The sequence below is a fragment of the Arachis ipaensis genome, chromosome B02, assembly GCF_000816755.2.
Source record: "Arachis ipaensis cultivar K30076 chromosome B02, Araip1.1, whole genome shotgun sequence".
Lineage (NCBI taxonomy): Eukaryota > Viridiplantae > Streptophyta > Magnoliopsida > Fabales > Fabaceae > Arachis > Arachis ipaensis.
The window spans coordinates 81,318,155-81,338,209 of record NC_029786.2 but is presented as its reverse complement, the minus strand read 5'-3'; the positions used below and the strand labels follow the sequence as shown (position 1 = coordinate 81,338,209).

The window sequence follows — 20,055 nt, the reverse complement described above, 5'->3', positions numbered from 1 at the left end:
AAGATGGCTCTGCCACTAATGCTCTTTTTGTTCCTCTCCTTGCTGTTGATTTGGGAGTAGCTTTCTCTTTGCCTTTCATGGTGGCCATCCTGAAAAGGAAAGAGTAAGGATGTTAAAACTTCAAGGGTTAGGTCAAGGAAGAGAACGGGAAAGGTGGTAATCAAGGCACATTAAAGATGAATGATATTAACGCATGGTCATGACTACATGTGAAAGATCATCAATGGAAATATAGCAAGTGCATATGATGATAGTTAAATACAAGGTGTTTATTGGCATGCCGGCAAAGGCATGAGTAGCGTAGATCAAGCATTCAATGTCCAAGTTAGATTACCAAGCCTTTCAAATTAATAACCTGTTTGTAAGAACAATTATATTTAAATAATATAATATAAAAAGGGTTTTGTAAAAAGCAAGCATTTAGAGTATTAGAAGAAAAGAAATCTAAAAATAGTGCACAATGCCATACGGGCGTTTTCACAAACACATAGCATGCATGGTGAATAAGCTATTAAAAGTATTAAATTGGACATGAAAGTAACCCTTAAAAATTAATATATAATTGTCAAACAATTCTGTAACAATCCACAAGCAAAATAAAAGAAATAATGACCCAAATAAATTTCCAACACCAATAAAAAGAGGAAGAAAGAAAAAGAAAACAAGGATAGTGAAAGTAGAAAGAAAAAGAATAATAGAACATAAAAATAAGAGGAAGAATAGAAAAGGAAGGGGGGAGAAGAAAAGAAAAACCTTGATAATGGTGGTGAGAGAGAGAAAGTAGAAAGTGAGAAAGAAGGAAGAAGGAAGAGGAAGGGGGAAGAAGAAGGGAAAAGAAAAAGTAGGGTTCAGGGAAGAAAAAGATAAGATATTTTGGCAGATTTGGATAAGATGTGCGGCGTAGGTGACGCGGACGCGTGGGTAACGCGTTCGCACGAAAAGTGCGTATATGAATCGATGCGGACGCGTCGGTCACGCGGACGCGTGACTCGTTCTGTGCTACTGGCGCGAGGGCAGCCTCGCGCTCGCACAACTCTCTGTTCGAAATTCATTGTTGCCAAATTTCAAGGTGACGCGTTCGCGTGGTGAACGCGATCACGTGAAAGGCCAAGACTGGAAAATGACGCGGACGCGTGGGGGCACCCGTTCGCGTGGTAAGGCTTGTGCGACTAGCATCATTCCAGCCCCGGTCCAGCGTAACATTCTGCCATACACCCTTTCTTACGTCGATTTTCAGGGCACGCGTGGGAGGCATTTTTCCCACATGACGCGGACGCGTCGGGGACGCGGTCGCGTAGATCAAGTTGTGCCAAAGGCACGCCTCCAGGCGCCCTTTCGTGTGACTCTCTGTTGAGTTTGCTTTTCTTCCTAGGGTCAATACGACGCGGATGCGTCGGTGAAGCTGTTGCGTCACATGCCGCTTTCCTCCTGTCTCTTCTTCTTCTTCTTTTTTTTATGCAATATGAAAATGCAAACTATATGCACTAGTACGGAGAAGAGTTATTGAAAAAGAAAACTAAGAAAAAAGAAAAAAACGATCATACCATGGTGGGTTGTCTCCCACCCAGCACTTTGCTTTAACGTCCTTAAGTTGGACGCTCCACTAGCTTAGTCTTCTGCTGTGGGTGGATCTTCCAAGAGGAAGATCTCTAGCTCCTTCTTATTCTTCATCTTTTCACCATGATAAAGCTTTAAGCGATGTCCATTGACTTTGATGAATTCAGAGCTTGAAGGATGACTCAGGCGGAAAACTCCGTATGGCTCAGCCTTCTCTACTCTATACGGGCCGTCCCATCTTGATCTCAACTTGCCTGGCATGAGCCTCAATCTGGAGTTGTAAAGGAGGACTAAGTCCCCCGGTTGGAACTCTCTCCTCTTGATGTGCTTATCATGTACAACCTTCATCTTTTCCTTGTACAACCTTGAGTTCTCATAAGCTTCTAGGCGAAGGCTTTCTAATTCTTGCAGTTGCAACTTCCTTTCAGCTTCGGCTTTCTCAAATCCCATGTTGCACTCCTTCACTGCCCAAAAGGCTTTGTGCTCTACTTCAACTGGGAAGTGACAGGCTTTACCATAAACTAAGCGGAAGGGACTCATCCCAATGGGTGTCTTGTATGCCGTTCTGTATGCCCAGAGTGCATCTTGTAGTCTGGTGCTCCAGTCTCTTCTATGAGGTTTGACTATCTTCTGCAATATATGCTTTATCTCTCTGTTAGACACCTCGGCTTGCCCATTAGTCTGGGGATGGTAGGCTATTGCCACTTTATGAATTATCACATGCTTCTTTAGTAATCCTATTAGTCTCTTGTTACAAAAATGGGTTCCTTGATCGCTCACAATTGCTCATGGTGATCCAAAGTGACAAATAATATGGTTTCTAACAAAGTAAACAATAGTGTTAGTATCATCAGTGCGGGTAGGAATTGCTTCCACCCATTTAGAAACGTAATCCACAGCTAATAATATATAAAAGTAACCATTAGAATTTGGAAATGGACCCATGAAGTCAATGCCCCACACATCAAAAATTTCACAAAAAAGCAAAATCTATTGAGGCATCTCATCCCTCTTGGATATATTACCAAACCATTGGCATGGGGAACAAGATTTACGAAATTCAGCAGTGTCTTTAAAAAGAGTAGGCCACCAGAATCCACAGTCTAAAATTTTTCTAGCTGTTCTTTGAGGGCCAAAATGTCCTCCACTCTCAGATGAGTGGCAGGCCTCTAAAATGGACTGGAATTCTGATTGAGGTACACATCGTCTAATTACTTGGTCAGCGCCACATCTCCATAAATATGGGTCATCCCATATATAATATTTGGACTCGCTTTTCAGCTTGTCTCTTTGATGCTTAGTAAAGTTTGGAGGAAAAGTGCGGCTGACTAGATAATTAGCTACAGGCGCATACCAAGGGACTACTTCAGATACTGCTTGTAAGTTGTCGAATGGGAAATTATCATTTATAGGAGTGGAGGTATCCTTAATGTGCTCAAGGCGACTCAAGTGGTTTACCACTAGATTCTGGTTACCACTCCTATCCTTAATTTCTAAATCAAATTCTTGTAGTAGCAGTATCCAATGTATAAGCCTCGGTTTGGACTCCTTCTTAGTTAATAAATACTTTAGAGCTGCGTGGTCTGAGTACACTACTACTTTAGTACCAAGTAAATAGGCTCAGAATTTATCCAGAGCGAACACAATAGCTAAGAGCTCTTTTTCAGTAGTAGTGTAATTAGACTGAGTAGCGTCTAAAGTTTTAGACGCATAAGCAATGACAAAAGGGTCCTTACCTTCGCGTTGAGCCAGCGCTGCTCCTACTGCATGGTTGGAAGCATCGCACATGATTTCAAATGGCTGGCTCCAGTCTGGTCCTCTCACAATTGGAGCTTGAGTCAGGGCGGTCTTCAGCTTATCAAACGCTTGTTTGCAATCCTCACTGAACTCGAACTCAATATCTTTCTGCAGTAGTCTGGATAAGGGTAGTGCTACCTTACTGAAGTCCTTAATGAATCTTCGGTAAAAACCTGCATGGCCAACGAACGAACGGACTTCCCTCACAGAGGAGGGGTAAGGTAAACTAGAAATAACATCCACCTTTGCTGGATCTATATAAATGCCAGTATTAGACACAACATGTCCTAGTACAATCCCTTGTTTTACCATAAAGTGACATTTTTCAAAATTCAATACAAGGTTCGTACTAACACATCTATCTAATACTCTAGATAAACTATCTAAGCAAAGGCTAAATGAATCACCATAAATGCTAAAATCATCCATAAAAACCTCCATACAGTTCTCAATAAGGTCAGAGAAAAGACTCATCATGCACCTTTGGAAAGTAGCTGGTGCATTGCATAAGCCAAAGGGCATTCTCTTATAAGCATAAGTTCCAAAAGGACATGTAAAAGTAGTCTTTTCCTTATCTTCAGGAGCTATGTGAATTTGAAAATAGCCTGTATAACCATCTAAAAAGCGATAATGGGATTTACCTGACAGGCGATCAAGCATCTGATCAATGAATGGCAAGGGGTAGTGATCCTTGCGAGTGGCTTGGTTAAGATGTCTATAGTCAATACAAACCCTCCATGAATTCTGCACTCTAGTTGTTAAAAGCTCTCCATGCTCATTTCTTACTGTTGTGATTCCAAACTTCTTGGGCACCACTTGTACTGGACTGACCCATTCGCTATCTGAGATGGGGTAAATGATATCTGCTTCAAGTAGCCTGGTCACTTCTTTCTTGACAACTTCTAAGATGGTGGGATTCAATCTTCTTTGAGGTTGACGGACAGGCTTTGCTCCCTCTTCTAGGAATATTCTGTGCTCACAAACCTGAGGGTTGATACCCACTATATCCGCCAGGCTCCATCCAATCGCATTCTTATGTTTTCTCAGTACACTGAGTAGCTGTTCTTCTTGTTGGGAAGTAAGCTCCCTCGCAATAATAACTGGAAACTTCTGCGTGTCCTCAAGGTAAGCATACTTGAGGTGTGGAGGGATGGGTTTTAATTCTAATTTTTGCTCATGGTCAGGCTCTGGATTATCTGGAGCTGGTGATAATGGTAAAGTGCTCTCATTGTCCTCTAAAAATGTCCCCACACTTGGACCTTGCCCTATGTACTTCTCTTCTAATTCTTCCTGGTGAACTTCAGCCACAGTTTCATCTATGATGTCATACTGGGAGATAGAATGATCTTCCGGAGGGTGCTTCATAGCTTCATTTAAACTGAATTTTACTATTCTGCCATCTATTTCAAAAGAATAAGTTCTTGAAAATGCATCCAACTTGAACTTTGAAGTCTTCAGGAATGGTCTTCCAAGCAGGATTGATGATGGCCTTCCTGAGTCATCAGGGGGCATTTCCAGGATATAGAAGTCAATGGGAAATGTGAGCCCCTTAATGCTCACTAATACATCTTCAGCAATTCCAACCATTGTAATAATGCTTTTATCTGCTAACACAAAACGAGCTGCCGACCTTTTTAAGGGAGGGAGCCTCAAAGTATCACATATAGACAAAGACATTATACTAACACACGCTCCTAAATCACACATGCAGTCAGAAAATATCACACCCCAATGGTACAGTTAACCATACATGGACCTGGATCACTACACTTTTCAGGTATACCTCCCATTAAAGCAGATATAGAACTACCTAAAGGAATAGTTTCTAATTCATTAATTTTGTCTTTATGTATACATAAATCTTTTAGAAACTTTGCGTATTTAGGTACCTGCTAAATAACATAAAAAAGGGGAACAGTTACCTCAACCTTTTTGAATATTTCTACCATTTTGAGATCAAGTTCCATCTGCTTTCTGGGCTTCCTTGCAATTTATGGAAATGGAATAGGGAGGGAATTTTCTGCAGCGTCTGCATCCTTTGGTGCTTCTTTCTGTGGTTGAGCTTCTTCTTCTTCAACCATGTCTTGTACGTCCTCTTCCTTTTCAGCATTTTCTACCTCCACCACCTCTTCAGCTGGGGCGTGTTCTGGTGGGTTTGGCTCCTCCTGATTCCTCTCTTGCAGTGTGGTTCCGGACCTTAGGGTGATGGCATTGATGCCACCCTTTGGATTGGGTAAGGGTTGAGAAGGAATTCTACTGGAGCTTGCATGTTGAGTGTTTGAAGTATTGGATGATCCCATCTGAGAGATGAGAGCTTGTATAGCGGATGTTAGACCGTTAAGTGAACTTTCCATGTTCTTTTGTCCTTGCGCAAGGGATTGAAGCATCTCGTCATTCGGAGAGGAATTAGAATAAGTGATCTGTAGAACTTGTTGTTGGTTGTGCTGTGGTCCTTGGGATTGCCTCAGGTGAGGTACTCTGTAAGGCTGGTTCTGGTTCTGCTGCCTGTTGTTGTTATTATTCCACCTCTGATTTCCTTGATTGTCTCTGCATCCTCTGTTATTATTGTCCCTCCAGCCCTGGTTGGAATTATCCTGCCAACTCTGGTTATAGTTCCCACTTTGGTTGTAGTTGCCTCCTTGTTGATTGTATCATTGATTCGGGCGGTCATAAAAGTTATGAGTGGCTGCTACAGTATTGTCTTCCTATTGGAGCTGCGGGAATTCATCAGTATAATGACTATAATCAGCACAGATTCCGCATACTCTCTATGGGACTAACTGTTGGCTTTGCTGTGGTGGAGAAGGATGAGCTTGCTGAGCTTGTTGTTGACTCAACTGCATCTGCTTCAGTAAGTTGATCATTTCACATATACTCTGAGTCAGAGCAGTAGTCTCTTTACTAGAAGATACCTCTGCAACAGCTTTTGACCGGCTTTGTTTCTGCCTGTGATTCCGAGTAGATTCAGCTAAGTCACTGATCAATTGCCATGCCTCATCAGTGGTCTTGTACTTTTTCATAGACCTATTGCTAGCATTTTCCAATGTGGTCTTATCTTGAGGCTTCATTCCCTGTGTGACGTAGCCGAGCAACACTATCTTGTCAATCATATGGTGGGGGCATGCTTCCAGAAGATTGTTGAAGCGCTCCAAGTATTCGTAGAGAGTCTCGGATTCATCATGAACAATCATGGAAATGTCTTTCTTCAGTTTATCAGTAACTTCATCTGGAAAGAATTTTTCCAAAAATTCTCTTCTGAGCGTATCCCAGTTAGAAACAGTTGCTTCGGGTTGAGTGTAGTACCACTCTCTCACCTTTCCCTCAAGAGAGAATGGGAAGGCTTTTAACAAAATAGAAGTTTTGTCTGCTCCATCACACCTGACAGTAGAACAGGCTGCCTGGAAATCCCTAAGGTGCTTGATAGGCTCTTGAGCAGGTAAGCCATGAAACTTAGGCATCAAGTTGAGTAGTGCAGTCTTTAGTTCAAAATCTACAGCCACCGCTGGGTGATGCGCTTGATATGGCTGCATTGTGAAATCAGGGGCTCCAGCTTCCTTGATAGTAACTCTCCTAGGTGCTGCCATGTCACCTGCACGTAAATCAACTGAGTCAGTAGAAGGGGAGCTTGTGTCTTCCTTAAGTGACGTTTCAGATTCGTCCTCGGAGAGGACTAATCGACGCCGAGCTTGCCTTATACATGAAATAGTTCTTTCAATCTCAGGATCAAATACTGGCAAGCTTGGATTAGGAAGTGAACGCGTCATTCAATGAAAGAAACATGCAACTCATAGTAGCAAAATAAAATAAAATGCAAGTAAATAAATTCCAATTAATAACTCAGCACTCTATTGCAACTCCCCGGCAACGGCGCCAAAAATTGACGTGGCGGAAATTGGCGGATTAAGAAATTAATATAAGAGATACGTTGCAAGTACAGTTCTTAACCAACAAAAATCCGCTTATCAATTTAGAAGGGTTGTCACAAAATTAGAATTAAAATATTGGGAGTATGAATCCCAGGTCGTCTCCCAACGAGTTGCAGAAAGATGCGCTATTTTATTAATCAGATGTTTTCCAAAATAGTTTTGAGTTTGATAAACAGGAAACTAAATCAGTTATGTAATTTAAAGAAAAATCTTGACCGGGAGTAGATTAATCAGAAGTTCTATCCTTGTTGGAGTCCTCCCAAGATTAATTGATAATTGAAAGTTGTTCTGCTTAGTTATCCTTTACTAGGTATAGGAAAGTCAAGCAGGTTGGAAGTCTGCTTCTATTCACAAGTTCTAATCCTCTCCCTTGGGAAGGATTAGTGTTAGTGACCAGAGAGCTATCCAACAATAAACCCAATTACAATTTTACTCTTGAGCATTCTAACTCAAGGTTCTCCTCTCAATCAACTCCCAATCAAGTTAGAGAACTACTCGCTCATTATGAATGTAAACTTCACAAAATAAGAAAGGGAATTAAAGGAAGACATGATAAATAATAATAATAAAGACCAATTAAAAATAAAAATAGTTCTTGTATTAATAAATTCTAAAAATAATCCAATAGTAATTCTGAACAAATTAAGGATATGAAAGAGTAAGTGATAAGTAAAGAAAACAAACTAGAATTGATGAAGTCTTGGCGGAGGTAATAACTCTTCTCAATATCCTAATCCAAAAAGCAATGAAAACAAAATCCTAAGAACTATGAATGTGTAGAGAGAAAACTTAGAGGAGAAGTAAAGTCAGATCTAAAACTAAAATTTATGCAGAATGAATGTCGTCGTCTGGTCTCTGCATGTTCCCTGGCTCTAATATGCTTTTCTGGGCCAAAAACTGGGTCAAATCATGGCCCAAAATCGCCCCCAGTGAATTCTGCAAATTCTGCAGATTGCGCACGCCACGCAACTGCGTCGTCCACGCGTTCGCGTCACTCATGCAGCTTCCAATCCGTGCGTTCGCGTCAGGAACGCGAGCGCGTCACTGCGATTTCCTCTATTTCGCGCGGTCGCGTGAGCCATGCGCCCGCGTCACTTCTCGCTGGTCATCTCCTCAATTTCTTGTGTTCCTTCCATCTTTGCAAGCTTCCTCTCAATTCTCTAAGCCATTCCTGCCCTATGAAGCCTGAAACACTTAACACACAGATCACGGCATCGAATGGTATAAAGGAGAATAAAAAAAATATTCAATTAAAAGATCTTTAGGAAGCAAGTTTTCAATCATATAACAATTTTAGGAAGGAATTGTGAATACATGCAAATCATATGAATAAGTGGGTGAAAGACTTGATAAAACCACTCAATTAAACACAATATAAATCATAAAATAATGGTTTATCAATCTCTATACTGTGACATAGAGGATTCCATACTTTCTTGTTCTCTTCTCTTTCATATGAGCAGGAACAAAGACAAAGGCATTCTTGTTGAAGCTGATCCTGAACCTGAAAGGACCTTGAAGAGGAAGCTAAGAGAAGCTAAAACACAACTCTCCGGAGAGGACCTAACAGAAATTTTCAAACAAGAAGAAGACATGGCAACCGAAAATAACAACAATGCCAACAATGCAAGGAAGGTGCTTGGTGACTTTACTGCACCTACTCCCGACTTCTATGGGAGAAGCATCTCTATTCCTGCCATTGGAGCAAACAACTTTGAGCTTAAGCCTCAATTAGTTTCTCTGATGCAACAGAATTGCAAGTTTCATGAACTTCCATTGGAAGATCCTCATCAGTTTTTGGCTGAATTTTTGCAAATATGTGACACTGTCAAGACCAATAGAGTTGATCCCGAGGTCTACAGACTTATGATTTTTCCCTTTGCTGTAAGAGTTAGAGCTAGGACATGGTAGGACTCACAACCTAAAGAAAGCCTGAACTCTTGGGAAAAGCTAGTGAATGTCTTCTTGGCAAAATTTTTTCCACCTCAAAAGATGAGTAAGCTTAGAGTGGAAGTCCAAACCTTCAGACAGAAGGAAGGTGAATCCCTCTATGAAGCTTGGAAAAGATACAAACAATTGATCAGAAGGTGTCCTTCTGACATGCTTTCAGAATGGAGCATCATAGGTATCTTCTATGATGGTCTGTCTGAACTGTCCAAGATGTCATTGGACAACTCTGCTGGAGGATCTCTTCATCTGAAGAAGACGCCTGCAGAAGCTCAGGAACTCATTAAAATGGTTGCAAACAACCAGTTCATGTACACTTCTGAGAGGAATCCTGTGAACAATGGGACAACTCAGAAGAAAGGAGTTCTTGAGATTGACACTCTGAATGCCACACTGGCTCAGAATAAAATATTGACTCAGCAAGTCAACATGATTTCTCAGAATCTGTTTGGAATGCAAGCAGCAACAGGCAGTACTAAAGAAGCTTCCTCTGAAGAAGAAGCTTATGATCCTGAGAACCCAGCAATAGAAGAGGTGAATTACATGGGAGAACCCTATGGAAACACCTATAATCCTTAATGGAGAAATCATCCAAATCTCTCATGGAATGATCAACAGAAGCCTCAACAAGGCTTCAACAACAATAATGGTGGAAGAAATAGGTTTAGCAATAGGAAGCCTTTTCCATCATCTTCTCAGCAACAGACAGAGAATTTTGAGCAGAGCCGTTCTGGCTTAGCAACCATAGTCTCTGATCTATCTAAGACCACACTAAGTTTCATGAATGAAACAAGATACTCCATTAGAAATTTGGAGGCACAAGTGGGTCAGCTGAGTAAGAGAATCACTGAAACTCCTCCTAGTACTCTCCCAAGCAATACAAAAGAGAATCCAAAGAGAGAGTGCAAGGCCATAACCAAGACCAACATGGCCGAACCTGGAGAGAGTGAGGAGGACGTGATTCCCAGTTAGAAAAGTCTCCTGGGATGTCCTCTGAACAAAAAGAAGTTTCCCTTCGGGGAACCATGGGAATCTGAGGCTCATACAGAGACCATAGAGATTTCATTAAATCTGCTCCTGCCATTCATGAGCTATGATGAGTATTCTTCCTCTGAAGAGGATGAAGATGTTACTGAAGAGCAAGTTGCTAAGTACCTTGGAGCAATCATGAAGCTAAATGCCAAGTTATTTGGTAATGAGACTTGGGAGGATGAACCCCCTTGCTCACCAAAGAACTGGATGACTTGACTAGGCAGAGAATACCTCAGAAGAAGCAGGACCCTGGAAAGTTCTCAATACCTTGTACCATAGGCACCATGACCTTTGAGAAGGCTCTGTGTGACTTAGGATCAAGTATAAACTAGGGATCCTTGAGGTACTAGCTGCAAGAATCTCACTGGAGATGGTAGACAATTCAAGGAAACAGGCTTATGGACTTGTAGAGGATGTTTTGGTGAAGGTTGAAGACCACTACATCCCTGCTGACTTCATAATCCTGGACACTGGGAAGAGTATGGATGAATCCATCATCCTTGACAGGCCCTTCCTAGCCACAGCAAAAGCTGTGATTGATGTTGACAGAGGAGAGTTGGTCCTTCAAGTAAATGAGGACTACCTTGTGTTTAAGGCACAAGGATCTCTCTTTGTAACCATGGAGAAGAAGCATGAAAAGCTTTTCTCAATGCAGAGTCAAACAGAGCCCCCACATTCAAACTCTAAGTTTGGTGTTGGAAGGCCATCATCATGCTCTGAGTATTTGTGAGGCTCCATGAGAGCACACTGTCAAGCTATTGACATTAAAGAAGCGCTTATTTGGAGGCAACCCAATTTTTATTTATCTATGTTAAATTTCTATTTTCTATTGTTATTTTATGTTTTCTTTAGGTTGATGATCATGTGAAGTCACAAAAACAACTAAGAAAGCAAAAATAGAATGAAAAATAGCATTAAAAACAGCACACCCTGGAGGAGAAGCTTACTGGCATTTAAACGCCAGTAAGGGTAGCAGAATGGGCATTAAACGCCCAGTCTGGGACCATTTTGAGCATTTAACGCCAGAAAAGGGCAACAAACTGGCGTTTAAACACCAGAAATGGGAGAAAAGTTGGTGCTTAACGCCATAAAGGGAAGGAAAGCTGGCGTTAAACGCCAGAAATGGTGCAGGGATGAGAAGTCCTTGACACCTCAGGATCTGTGGACCCCACAAGATCCCCACCTACCTCAACTCTCTCTCTCCTCTTCACACCCTTTCATAACACTCTTCCCCATACACCCTTCACTAATCACCTCAATACCTCTTCCGCAAAAACCCCTCACCTATCAAATCATACCCTCTTCTCCATAATCTCTTCACCAACCGACATCCATCCATCATAAAACCCCACCTACCTCACCATTCAAATTCAAACCACTTTCCTTCCCAAACCCACCCACACATGGCCGAAACCCATCTCTCTCCACTCCTATATAAACCTTCTTCACTCCTTCATTTCCACATATCACAAACACTACTTCTCTCCCTTGGCCGAACCACTAAACCCCCTCCATCTCCTCCATTTCTTCTTTTTCTACTCTTTTCTTTCTTCTTTAGCTCGAGGACGAGCAACCATTCTAAGTTTGGTATGGGAAAAGCTAAAGCTTTTTGTCTTCTATAACCACTAATGGCACCTAAGGCCGGAGAAACCTCTAGAAAGAGGAAAGGGAAGGCAATTGCTTCCACCTTCGAGTCATGGGAGATAGAGAGATTTATCTCAAAGGTGCATCAAGACCACTTCTATGAAGTTGTGGCCAAGAAGAAGGTGATCCCCGAGGTCTCCTTTAAGCTCAAAAAGAGTGAATATCCGGAGTCCGACATGAGATTCTCACCAACCCCATTCAACAAGTCAGAATCTTAATGGTTCAAGAGTTCTATGCCAACGGATGGATCACCAAAAACCATGATCAAAGTGTGAACCCGGACCCAAAGAATTGGCTTACAATGGTCTGGGAGAAATGCTTAGATTTCAGTCCGAAAAATGTAAGGTTGGCATTCAACTTGCCAATGATGCAAGAAGATGCACGCCCCTACACTAGAAGGGTCAACTTTGATCAAAGGTTGGACCAAGTCCTTATAGACATTTGTGTGGAAGGCGCTCAATGAAAGAGAGATTCAAGAGGGAAGTCGGTTCAACTAAGAAGGCTTGACCTCAAGCCAGTGGCTAGGGGATGGTTGGAGTTCATCCAACGCTCAATCATTCCTACTAGCAACCAGTCTGAAGTTACTATAGACCGGGCTATCATGATTCATAGCATCATGAATGGAGAGGAAGTAGAAGTTCATGAGGTTATATCCTTAGAACTCTACAAAGTGGCGGACAAGTCCTCTACTTTGGCAAGGTTAGCATTCCCTCATCTCATTTGTCACCTCTGCAATTCAGCTGGAATTGACATAGAGGAAGACATCCTCATTGATGAGGACAAGCCCATCACTAAGAAAAGGATGGAGCAAACAAGAGAGCCCACTCATGGAACTCAACAAGAGCATGGGGAAATTCCTCATCATGAAATTCCTGAGATGCCTCAAGGGATGCACTTTCCTTCACAAAACTATTGGGAGCAAATTAACACCTCCCTAGGAGAATTAAGTTCCAATATGGGAGAACTAAGGGTGGAGCACCAAGAGCATTCCATCCTTCTCCATGAAATTAGAGAAGACCAAAGAGCCATGAGGGAGGAGCAACAAAGGCAAGGAAGAGACATTGAGGAGCTCAAGCACTCCATAAGATCTTCAAGAGGAAGAACAAGCCGCCATCACTAAGGTGGACCCGTTCTTTAATTTTCTTGTTCCTATTTTTTTGTTTTTTGAAAATTATGCTTTATATTTTATTTATGTTTGTGTCTTATTACATGATCACTAGTGTCTAAGTGTCTATGCCTTAAAGTTATGAATGTCCTATGAATCCTTCACCTTTCTTAAATGAAAAATGTCTTAATTGAAAAAAAAAAGAAAAAGAAGTACATGAATTTTGAATTTTAAAATAGTTTAATTATTTTGATGTGGTGGCAATACTTTTTGTTCTCTGAATGTATGCTTAAACAGTGCATATTTTTTAATTTATTGTTTATGAATGTTAAAATTGTTGGCTCTTGAAAGAATAATGAAAAAGGAGACATGTTATTGATAATCTGAAAAATCATAGAATTGATTCTTGAAGCAAGAAAAAGCAGTGAAAAGCAAAGCTTGCGAAAAAAAAAGAAAAAAAAAAGAGAAAGAGAAAGAAAAAGCAAGCAGAAAAAGCCAATAGCCCTTTAAACCAAAAGGCAAGGGTAAAAAAAGGACCCAAGGCTTTGAGCATTAATGGATAGGAGGGCCCACAGGAATAATATCCTGGCCTAAGCGGCTAAACCAAGCTGTCCCTAACCATGTGCTTGTGGCGTGAAGGTGTCAAGTGAAAAGCTTGAGACTGAACGGTTAAAGTCGTGGTCCAAAGCAAAAAGAGTGTGCTTAAGAGCTCTGGACACCTCTAATTGGAGACTCTAGCAAAGCTAAGTCACAATCTGAAAAGTGCTTAAGAACCCTGGACACCTCTAATTGGGGACTCTAGCAAAGCTGAGTCAATCTAAAAAAGGTTCACCTAGTTATGTGTCTGTGGCATTTATGTATCCGGTGGTAATACTGGAAAACAAAATGCTTAGGGTCACGGCCAAGACTCATAAAGTAACTGTGTTCAAGAATCAACATACTGAACTAGGAGAATCAATAACACTATCTGAATTCTGAGTTCCTATAGATGCCAATCATTCTGAACTTCAAAGGATAAAGTGAGATGCCAAAACTGTTCAGAAGCAAAAAGCTAAAAGCCCCGCTCATCTAATTAAGACTGATCTTCTTAGATGTTTTTAGAATTTATTGTATATTCTCTTCTTTTTATCCTATTTTATTTTTAGTTGCTTGGGGACAAGCAACAATTTAAGTTTGGTGTTGTGATGAGCGGATAATTTATACGCTTTTTGGCATTATTTTTAGTATATTTTTATTATGTTTTAGTTAATTTTTATTAGTTTTTAAATAAAAATCACATTTCTGGACATTACTATGAGTTTGTGTATTTTTCTGTGATTTTAGATATTTTCTGGCTGAAATTGAGGGACTTGAGCAAAAATCTGATTCAGAGGCTGAAAAAGGACTGCAGATGCTGTTGGATTCTGACCTCCCTGCACTCGAAGTATATTTTCTGGAGCTACAGAAGCCCAATTGGCACGCTCTCAATTGCGTTGGAAAGTAGACATACTGGGCTTTCCAGAAATATATAATAGTCCATACTTTGCCTGAGATTTGATGGCCCAAACTGGCGTTCAATGTCAACCCAAAGAATTCTGGCGTAAAACACCAGAATTGGCACCAGAATTGGAGTTAAACGCCCAAACTGGCACAAAAGCTGGCGTTTAACTGCAGAAAAAGTCTCTACATGTGAAAGCTTCAATGCTCAGCCCAAGCATACACCAAGTGCGTCCCGGAAGTGGATTTCTGCATCATTTACTCATTTCTATAAACCTTAGGCTACTAGTTCTCTATAAATAGGACTTTTTACTATTGTATTTTCAATCTTTGGATCATCTTTTGATCTCTTGATCACGTTTTGAGGGCTGGCCATTCGGCCATGCCTGGACCTTGTTCTTATGTATTTTTAATGGTGGAGTTTCTATACACCATAGATTAAGGTGTGGAGCTCTGCTGTTCCTCATGAATCAATGCAAAGTACTATTCTTTTTCTATTCAATTCAAGCTTATTCTTGTTCTAAGATATTCAATCGTACTTCAACCTGATGGATATGATGATCCGTGACACTCATCATCATCCTCCCTTATGAACACGTGCCTGACAACCACCTCCGTTCTACCTTCGATTAAGTGTGTATCTCTTAGCCTCCTGGTTCAGATCAGAGTCTTCGTGGTATAAGCTAGAATCAATTGGTAGCATTCTTGAGATCCGGAAAGTCTAAACCTTGTTTGTGGTATTTCGAGTAGGATCTGGGATGAGATGACTGTGACGAGCTTCAAACTCACGAGTGTTGGGCATAGTGACAGACGCAAAATGATCAATGGATCCTATGCCGACATGAGTGAGAACCGACAGATGATTAGCCGTGTGGTGACAGCACATTTTGGACCATTTTCACTGAAAGGACGGATGGTAGCCATTGACAACGGTGATCCCCCAACATACATCTTGCCATGGAAAGGAGTATGAATGATTGGATGAAGGCAATGGGAAAGCAGAAGTTCAGGAGGAACAAAGCATCTTCATACGCTTATCTGAATTTCCTACCAATGAATTGCATAAGTATCTCTATCCTCTTTTATGTTTTATTTATCTTTTAATTATCAAATCTCCATAACCATTTGAATTTGCCTGACTGAGATTTACAAGATGACCATAGCTTGCTTCAAGCCGACAATCTCCGTGGGATCGACCCTTACTCACGTAAGGCATTACTTGGACGAACCAGTGCACTTGCTGGTCAGCTGCACGGAGTTGTGTGAAAAGTGTGCGATCACGATTTCGTGTACCAGACATACATCTTCGTCCCTGATGTTCCAAGATTCAATCATCCCAATGTCTTCGAGTGAGTCAATGTTATACCCTTTCATCGAAGCCGTGATAATCGAACATTGGTTCCACATTTGTGTCGTCCTCATCCATATAATCCACGTCAACTTCCTCTTCCATATCTTCCTCCTGCTCATACTGATCATATGATATATGCTCGCTACTAACCTCTTCATGAGAAAATTCCTGACCCATTACTTCCTAAACACTAATACACATTTCAAAATGAAACTTAACATTGTATATAGATTGCCAAATATGATAAGAATAAATATTTTTAAAATAGAGACCAAATAGTAACAGTAGAAGTAGAACCATTGAACTTGATATCGTCCGCACACCGAGTACCAGCCATCAAAAATCACAATCTTTTAAAATTAAAAACAATTCAATAGTGTCAATCTTAGGAATCATGGAATTGGACACGAGTTTCATTTATTGTATTAAGGGGGAAAATGAAGAAGCGTGAATCCAAAATCTAATGATGGAACTAGAAGAGTAAAAACAGAAACACAACAATTGCCAATGCCAGCTATGGATGCGGTGGGTGCAAAGGACAAAAAAATAATAACGAGTATATATCCTCTGTCTATCAATCTATCTATATTTCTATTCCCATGTCACAAATTCCCCGCCGCTCGCGGCCACCAAAGAACACAATGTTTCCCCTTTAAGAACCCTGCAAAGTTTACTTACGCGCACTTATTGGTCATTAGGCATTTATTCTTGTATGTATATAAATAGTATATTGAATATTTACTTCTATCCTTTTATGAGGTTGGTATGGACCCTTTAATATTGGACTTTTATGTATTTATTGCTAGTGGAAAACCTTCACTAAGTGAAAAATAACAAATGAGAACTTAGTGTAAGCTTCATAGTAAAATATATAATGGGGAAAGGAATGGGAAGAAGATAGTAAAATATATATCAGAATGTCACGTTTCCGGCTGCGCTACTCTGATAGCAAGAAGTATTACGACGAATTTATATACTTAACATTAAAATAGGAGCTTTTGACTCGACACTGCATCGCTGATTTCTTTTTAACCCGGAAATAAATACTTTACCTTAAAAAAAACATGCATAGATTCATATACCAGACTTCTTACATAATAGCGTATAATGTAGTATACATATAAAACATACAACTCCTATCCCTCTTATAAAATTGTAATAACAGAGACGAGGGAAGAAAAATTATCTAATTAATACAATATCATATAAACCAAAATGCAATATAACTCTTTATAAGGCTTCTTCATCCGATTCCTGAAAAGGTTAAGCTGTAGGGGGTGAGAACCTAACCACACGGTCTCACCACGAAATTTCAGAATTGTCATAAGAAAATATTTAATAAGAAAACTGTTTTCAAGCTCAGTGATTATCATTGCCTTATGAATCTTTTAAAAACCAATAGCTCATCATTCAAAACCTTTTCAAAGAAATAATATTTAATCTTTCAGAACTTCAAAACCTTTCTTTTCTTATAAGAAAATCTTAATCAGAAACCAAACACGCAATCAACTAACACAATCATCAATTTAGCACCAAAGCTCTTTCTCCAAAGTAGCACACCAGGACAAACACAGGCAAAACAGACAAGGAAAGCACATGTTTTGGTAGCAGTTACAGTAAATAGTTCAGGTAGCAGTTAAGAACAGTTTAACAATTAGGCAAGCCAAAACAAGTTCAAACCCAAGCAAAGCATGCAAATGCATATGATGCATGCCTGTCCTATGGCTAATGAGCTCATCTGTCGGTTATCCAGCCAACCCGAAAAGTCCGAAAACCTTAGACTGTCCCTTGACGTGCATCCCCAAGAGTCTATGCATAGCTTTTTTCTCAAATAATCAATATTGCTCAATGGGGGTTAACATTCTCGGGAATTTATAGTGTCCGGTCACCCTTACGTCGTAGGGTCAATAGAGTATCGAGTTTTCAACCTAGTACACGTGGTGGCAAGCCACGGTACTTTATCCAGGGAACTCGTGTCTCAGATAATTCAAATTCATAAGCCATATAAATAATTCATTCAACATTCATCAACATCTAAGTCATTCTCCATATCATCATCATTTGTCAATCCATATCTCATTTCCAAACTCATTTCCAAACTCATTCGAAAATCATATTTCAAAGTCAATCCTCATCATCCTTCTTCTCATTTTATTCATTAACAATCCCAATTCAAAGCATAATTCTTTCTTTAGTAAATAAATCAATCTTAAAACGTTTAATGTTTAAAACCAAATCTTTTCAGATAATTACTTCAAACAAAACTTTCAATTTTAAAAAAATTTTGGCAGCATCTCCTCTAAAACTCGGACACTGCCACCCTTTTCGGGTCCTATCCAAACATTCCTCAACCATTCCCAAATCTTAATCATTTTCCAAAATTCAACCAATTCTAATATCAAATTATTTTCCAATTGAATCAATCCCATCAATAAATCTCTTCTAAAGTTAAACCAACTCTAATATTAAATCATTTATAAAATCAAACTATTTTTAAAATCAATTCATTTCATATCTCAAATCATTCTCAAAACCGATTCATTTACATTATTAACTTAACTCCAAACTCAAAGAAAACTACCTTTCATAATATTCAACCAGATGACTTTACAAATCAAGTTTTCATCATCAACCACACACACCCTCAGTAATCAGTATTTCAAACCAGCAAACAGCCACATTCAAAAGACAAACATACTCATAGAAATATATTTTTCACCTGAGTATCTATTTATAACAACTCTGTAATGTAAATAAATTTTATGAGAAACTCCTACCTCAAATAGTCGAAACCCGAACCTAATGCATCAATTGAACTCCTTTCCCTCAGCTCGAAAACAACGGTGTCAACCTCAACTAGATTTCGCGGCGGCAACAGCCACAAAGGCACCAGCTAACAACAGTAACTCCACCCTGAGATATTATCGTTGCCTAAAACTCAATAATCTATAACAGAACAGTAATTGAAGGAGTTCGGAGCAAGGATGTGAAGGAACATTTTTGCAAGGTAGGACAGAGTTAATTAATAAAATATTATAGCGGCACAAGGTACAACTAAATTAGCCTTACCAGAGGAACAAGAGAATGGAACTATAGCAACTCCGGTGACAACTCCCAACGATCCGCACAGTGGCAGAGAGCTCCGATGGCGACGCAGTAGCTAGGTGTTACATGCGACAACCATAAAACTCAACATGCAAGACCCGGAACCTGACCCTACGTAACCAACATCTCAGAATTTCACCAAATTCTTAATATAACACATATACACTAGATGTGAGGGTTTTGGAATAGAGATGCTTATTGTAATAAAGGGAAATCGTGAGAAATAGAGCGACAGTAACATCCGTAGTGGTTCTGATGATAGCGGAAAAACCTCAACGACAACAGCGGTATTCCTCGAAAACCATGGCTAGAACAGAACCAAAACTACCACAGCCGGGGGAGGAGATTGCAGTGGCGACGGCGAGGTCGGCTCCTGCAACGACGGCGCACGGTGAGACAGCGTCCTCCCCTCCTCTTTCGCGATGGTTCTCCCCCTTTCCTCAGCTCTGATTCGCGATAGCCTCTTTCTCTCTCCTCTGGACATGGGCTTGATGGCGACTTCTCCACAACAATGGCGGTGCACGATGGTAGGGATCCTGACGGCGAGGTCGTAGCAACCGACGTAAACGGCTCCTCCTCGCACTCTCTCCTCTCCATCTTGGGTTTTTGTGATCGCGAAGCTTCCTTGCGTGCGGCCATGACGATGATGGGAGCATGTGCGATAGCGGCAGCAGACCAGGCTCCTCACGTGCGGCCGTCCGGCAGTAGATCGGTGGCGGCAAGGTCCCCCTCGCTTCCTTCTGCTCTGATCTCCTCTGCTTTCTCTCGGGTCTCTATCTCTCTTTTTCTTTCTTTCTTTTCTTTTTCATGGTGTGTGTGTGTCGCATAGTGAGGAAGATGAGAGTGAGGGAAGGCAGCACTGAGTTAGGGTTAGAGGGTGGGCATTGTGTGTTAGGGTTTAGGTTAATGAGTGTAAATTAGGGTTTGTGAAATTAGGGTAATAGTAAAATTTGGGATTTTTAATAAAATTAAGGGATAGAGTATAAATCTAAAACCAAATTAAATACAAAATTATCTTTAAAATACCATTTTATTATCAACTTGTAAATTATTTTCAAATATTTACTAATTCAATGAAGATAATTAAATTAATTTTCTTTTATTTATAGAATAAG

At 40.4% G+C, this 20,055-nt stretch overlaps 1 protein-coding gene and 1 long non-coding RNA gene across 2 annotated transcripts in view; both read right to left on the bottom strand.

Annotated features, from left to right (window-relative positions):
* LOC107627470 (protein FAR1-RELATED SEQUENCE 5-like) overlaps positions 1 to 16,012 on the bottom strand; it is a 27,304-nt gene extending 11,292 nt beyond the window's left edge. Inside the window, exon 1 of the mRNA XM_016330301.1 lies at positions 15,879 to 16,012. Within this exon, the coding sequence (XP_016185787.1) occupies positions 15,879 to 16,012 (134 nt within the window). The remainder of the gene's footprint in view (positions 1 to 15,878) is intronic.
* On the bottom strand, positions 17,050 to 19,050 carry LOC110268921. The gene is made up of 3 exons (XR_002357667.1): positions 18,905 to 19,050; positions 18,613 to 18,741; positions 17,050 to 17,089 (listed from the first exon to the last, which is right to left on the bottom strand). It is a non-coding gene; the product is annotated as an uncharacterized LOC110268921 (long non-coding RNA).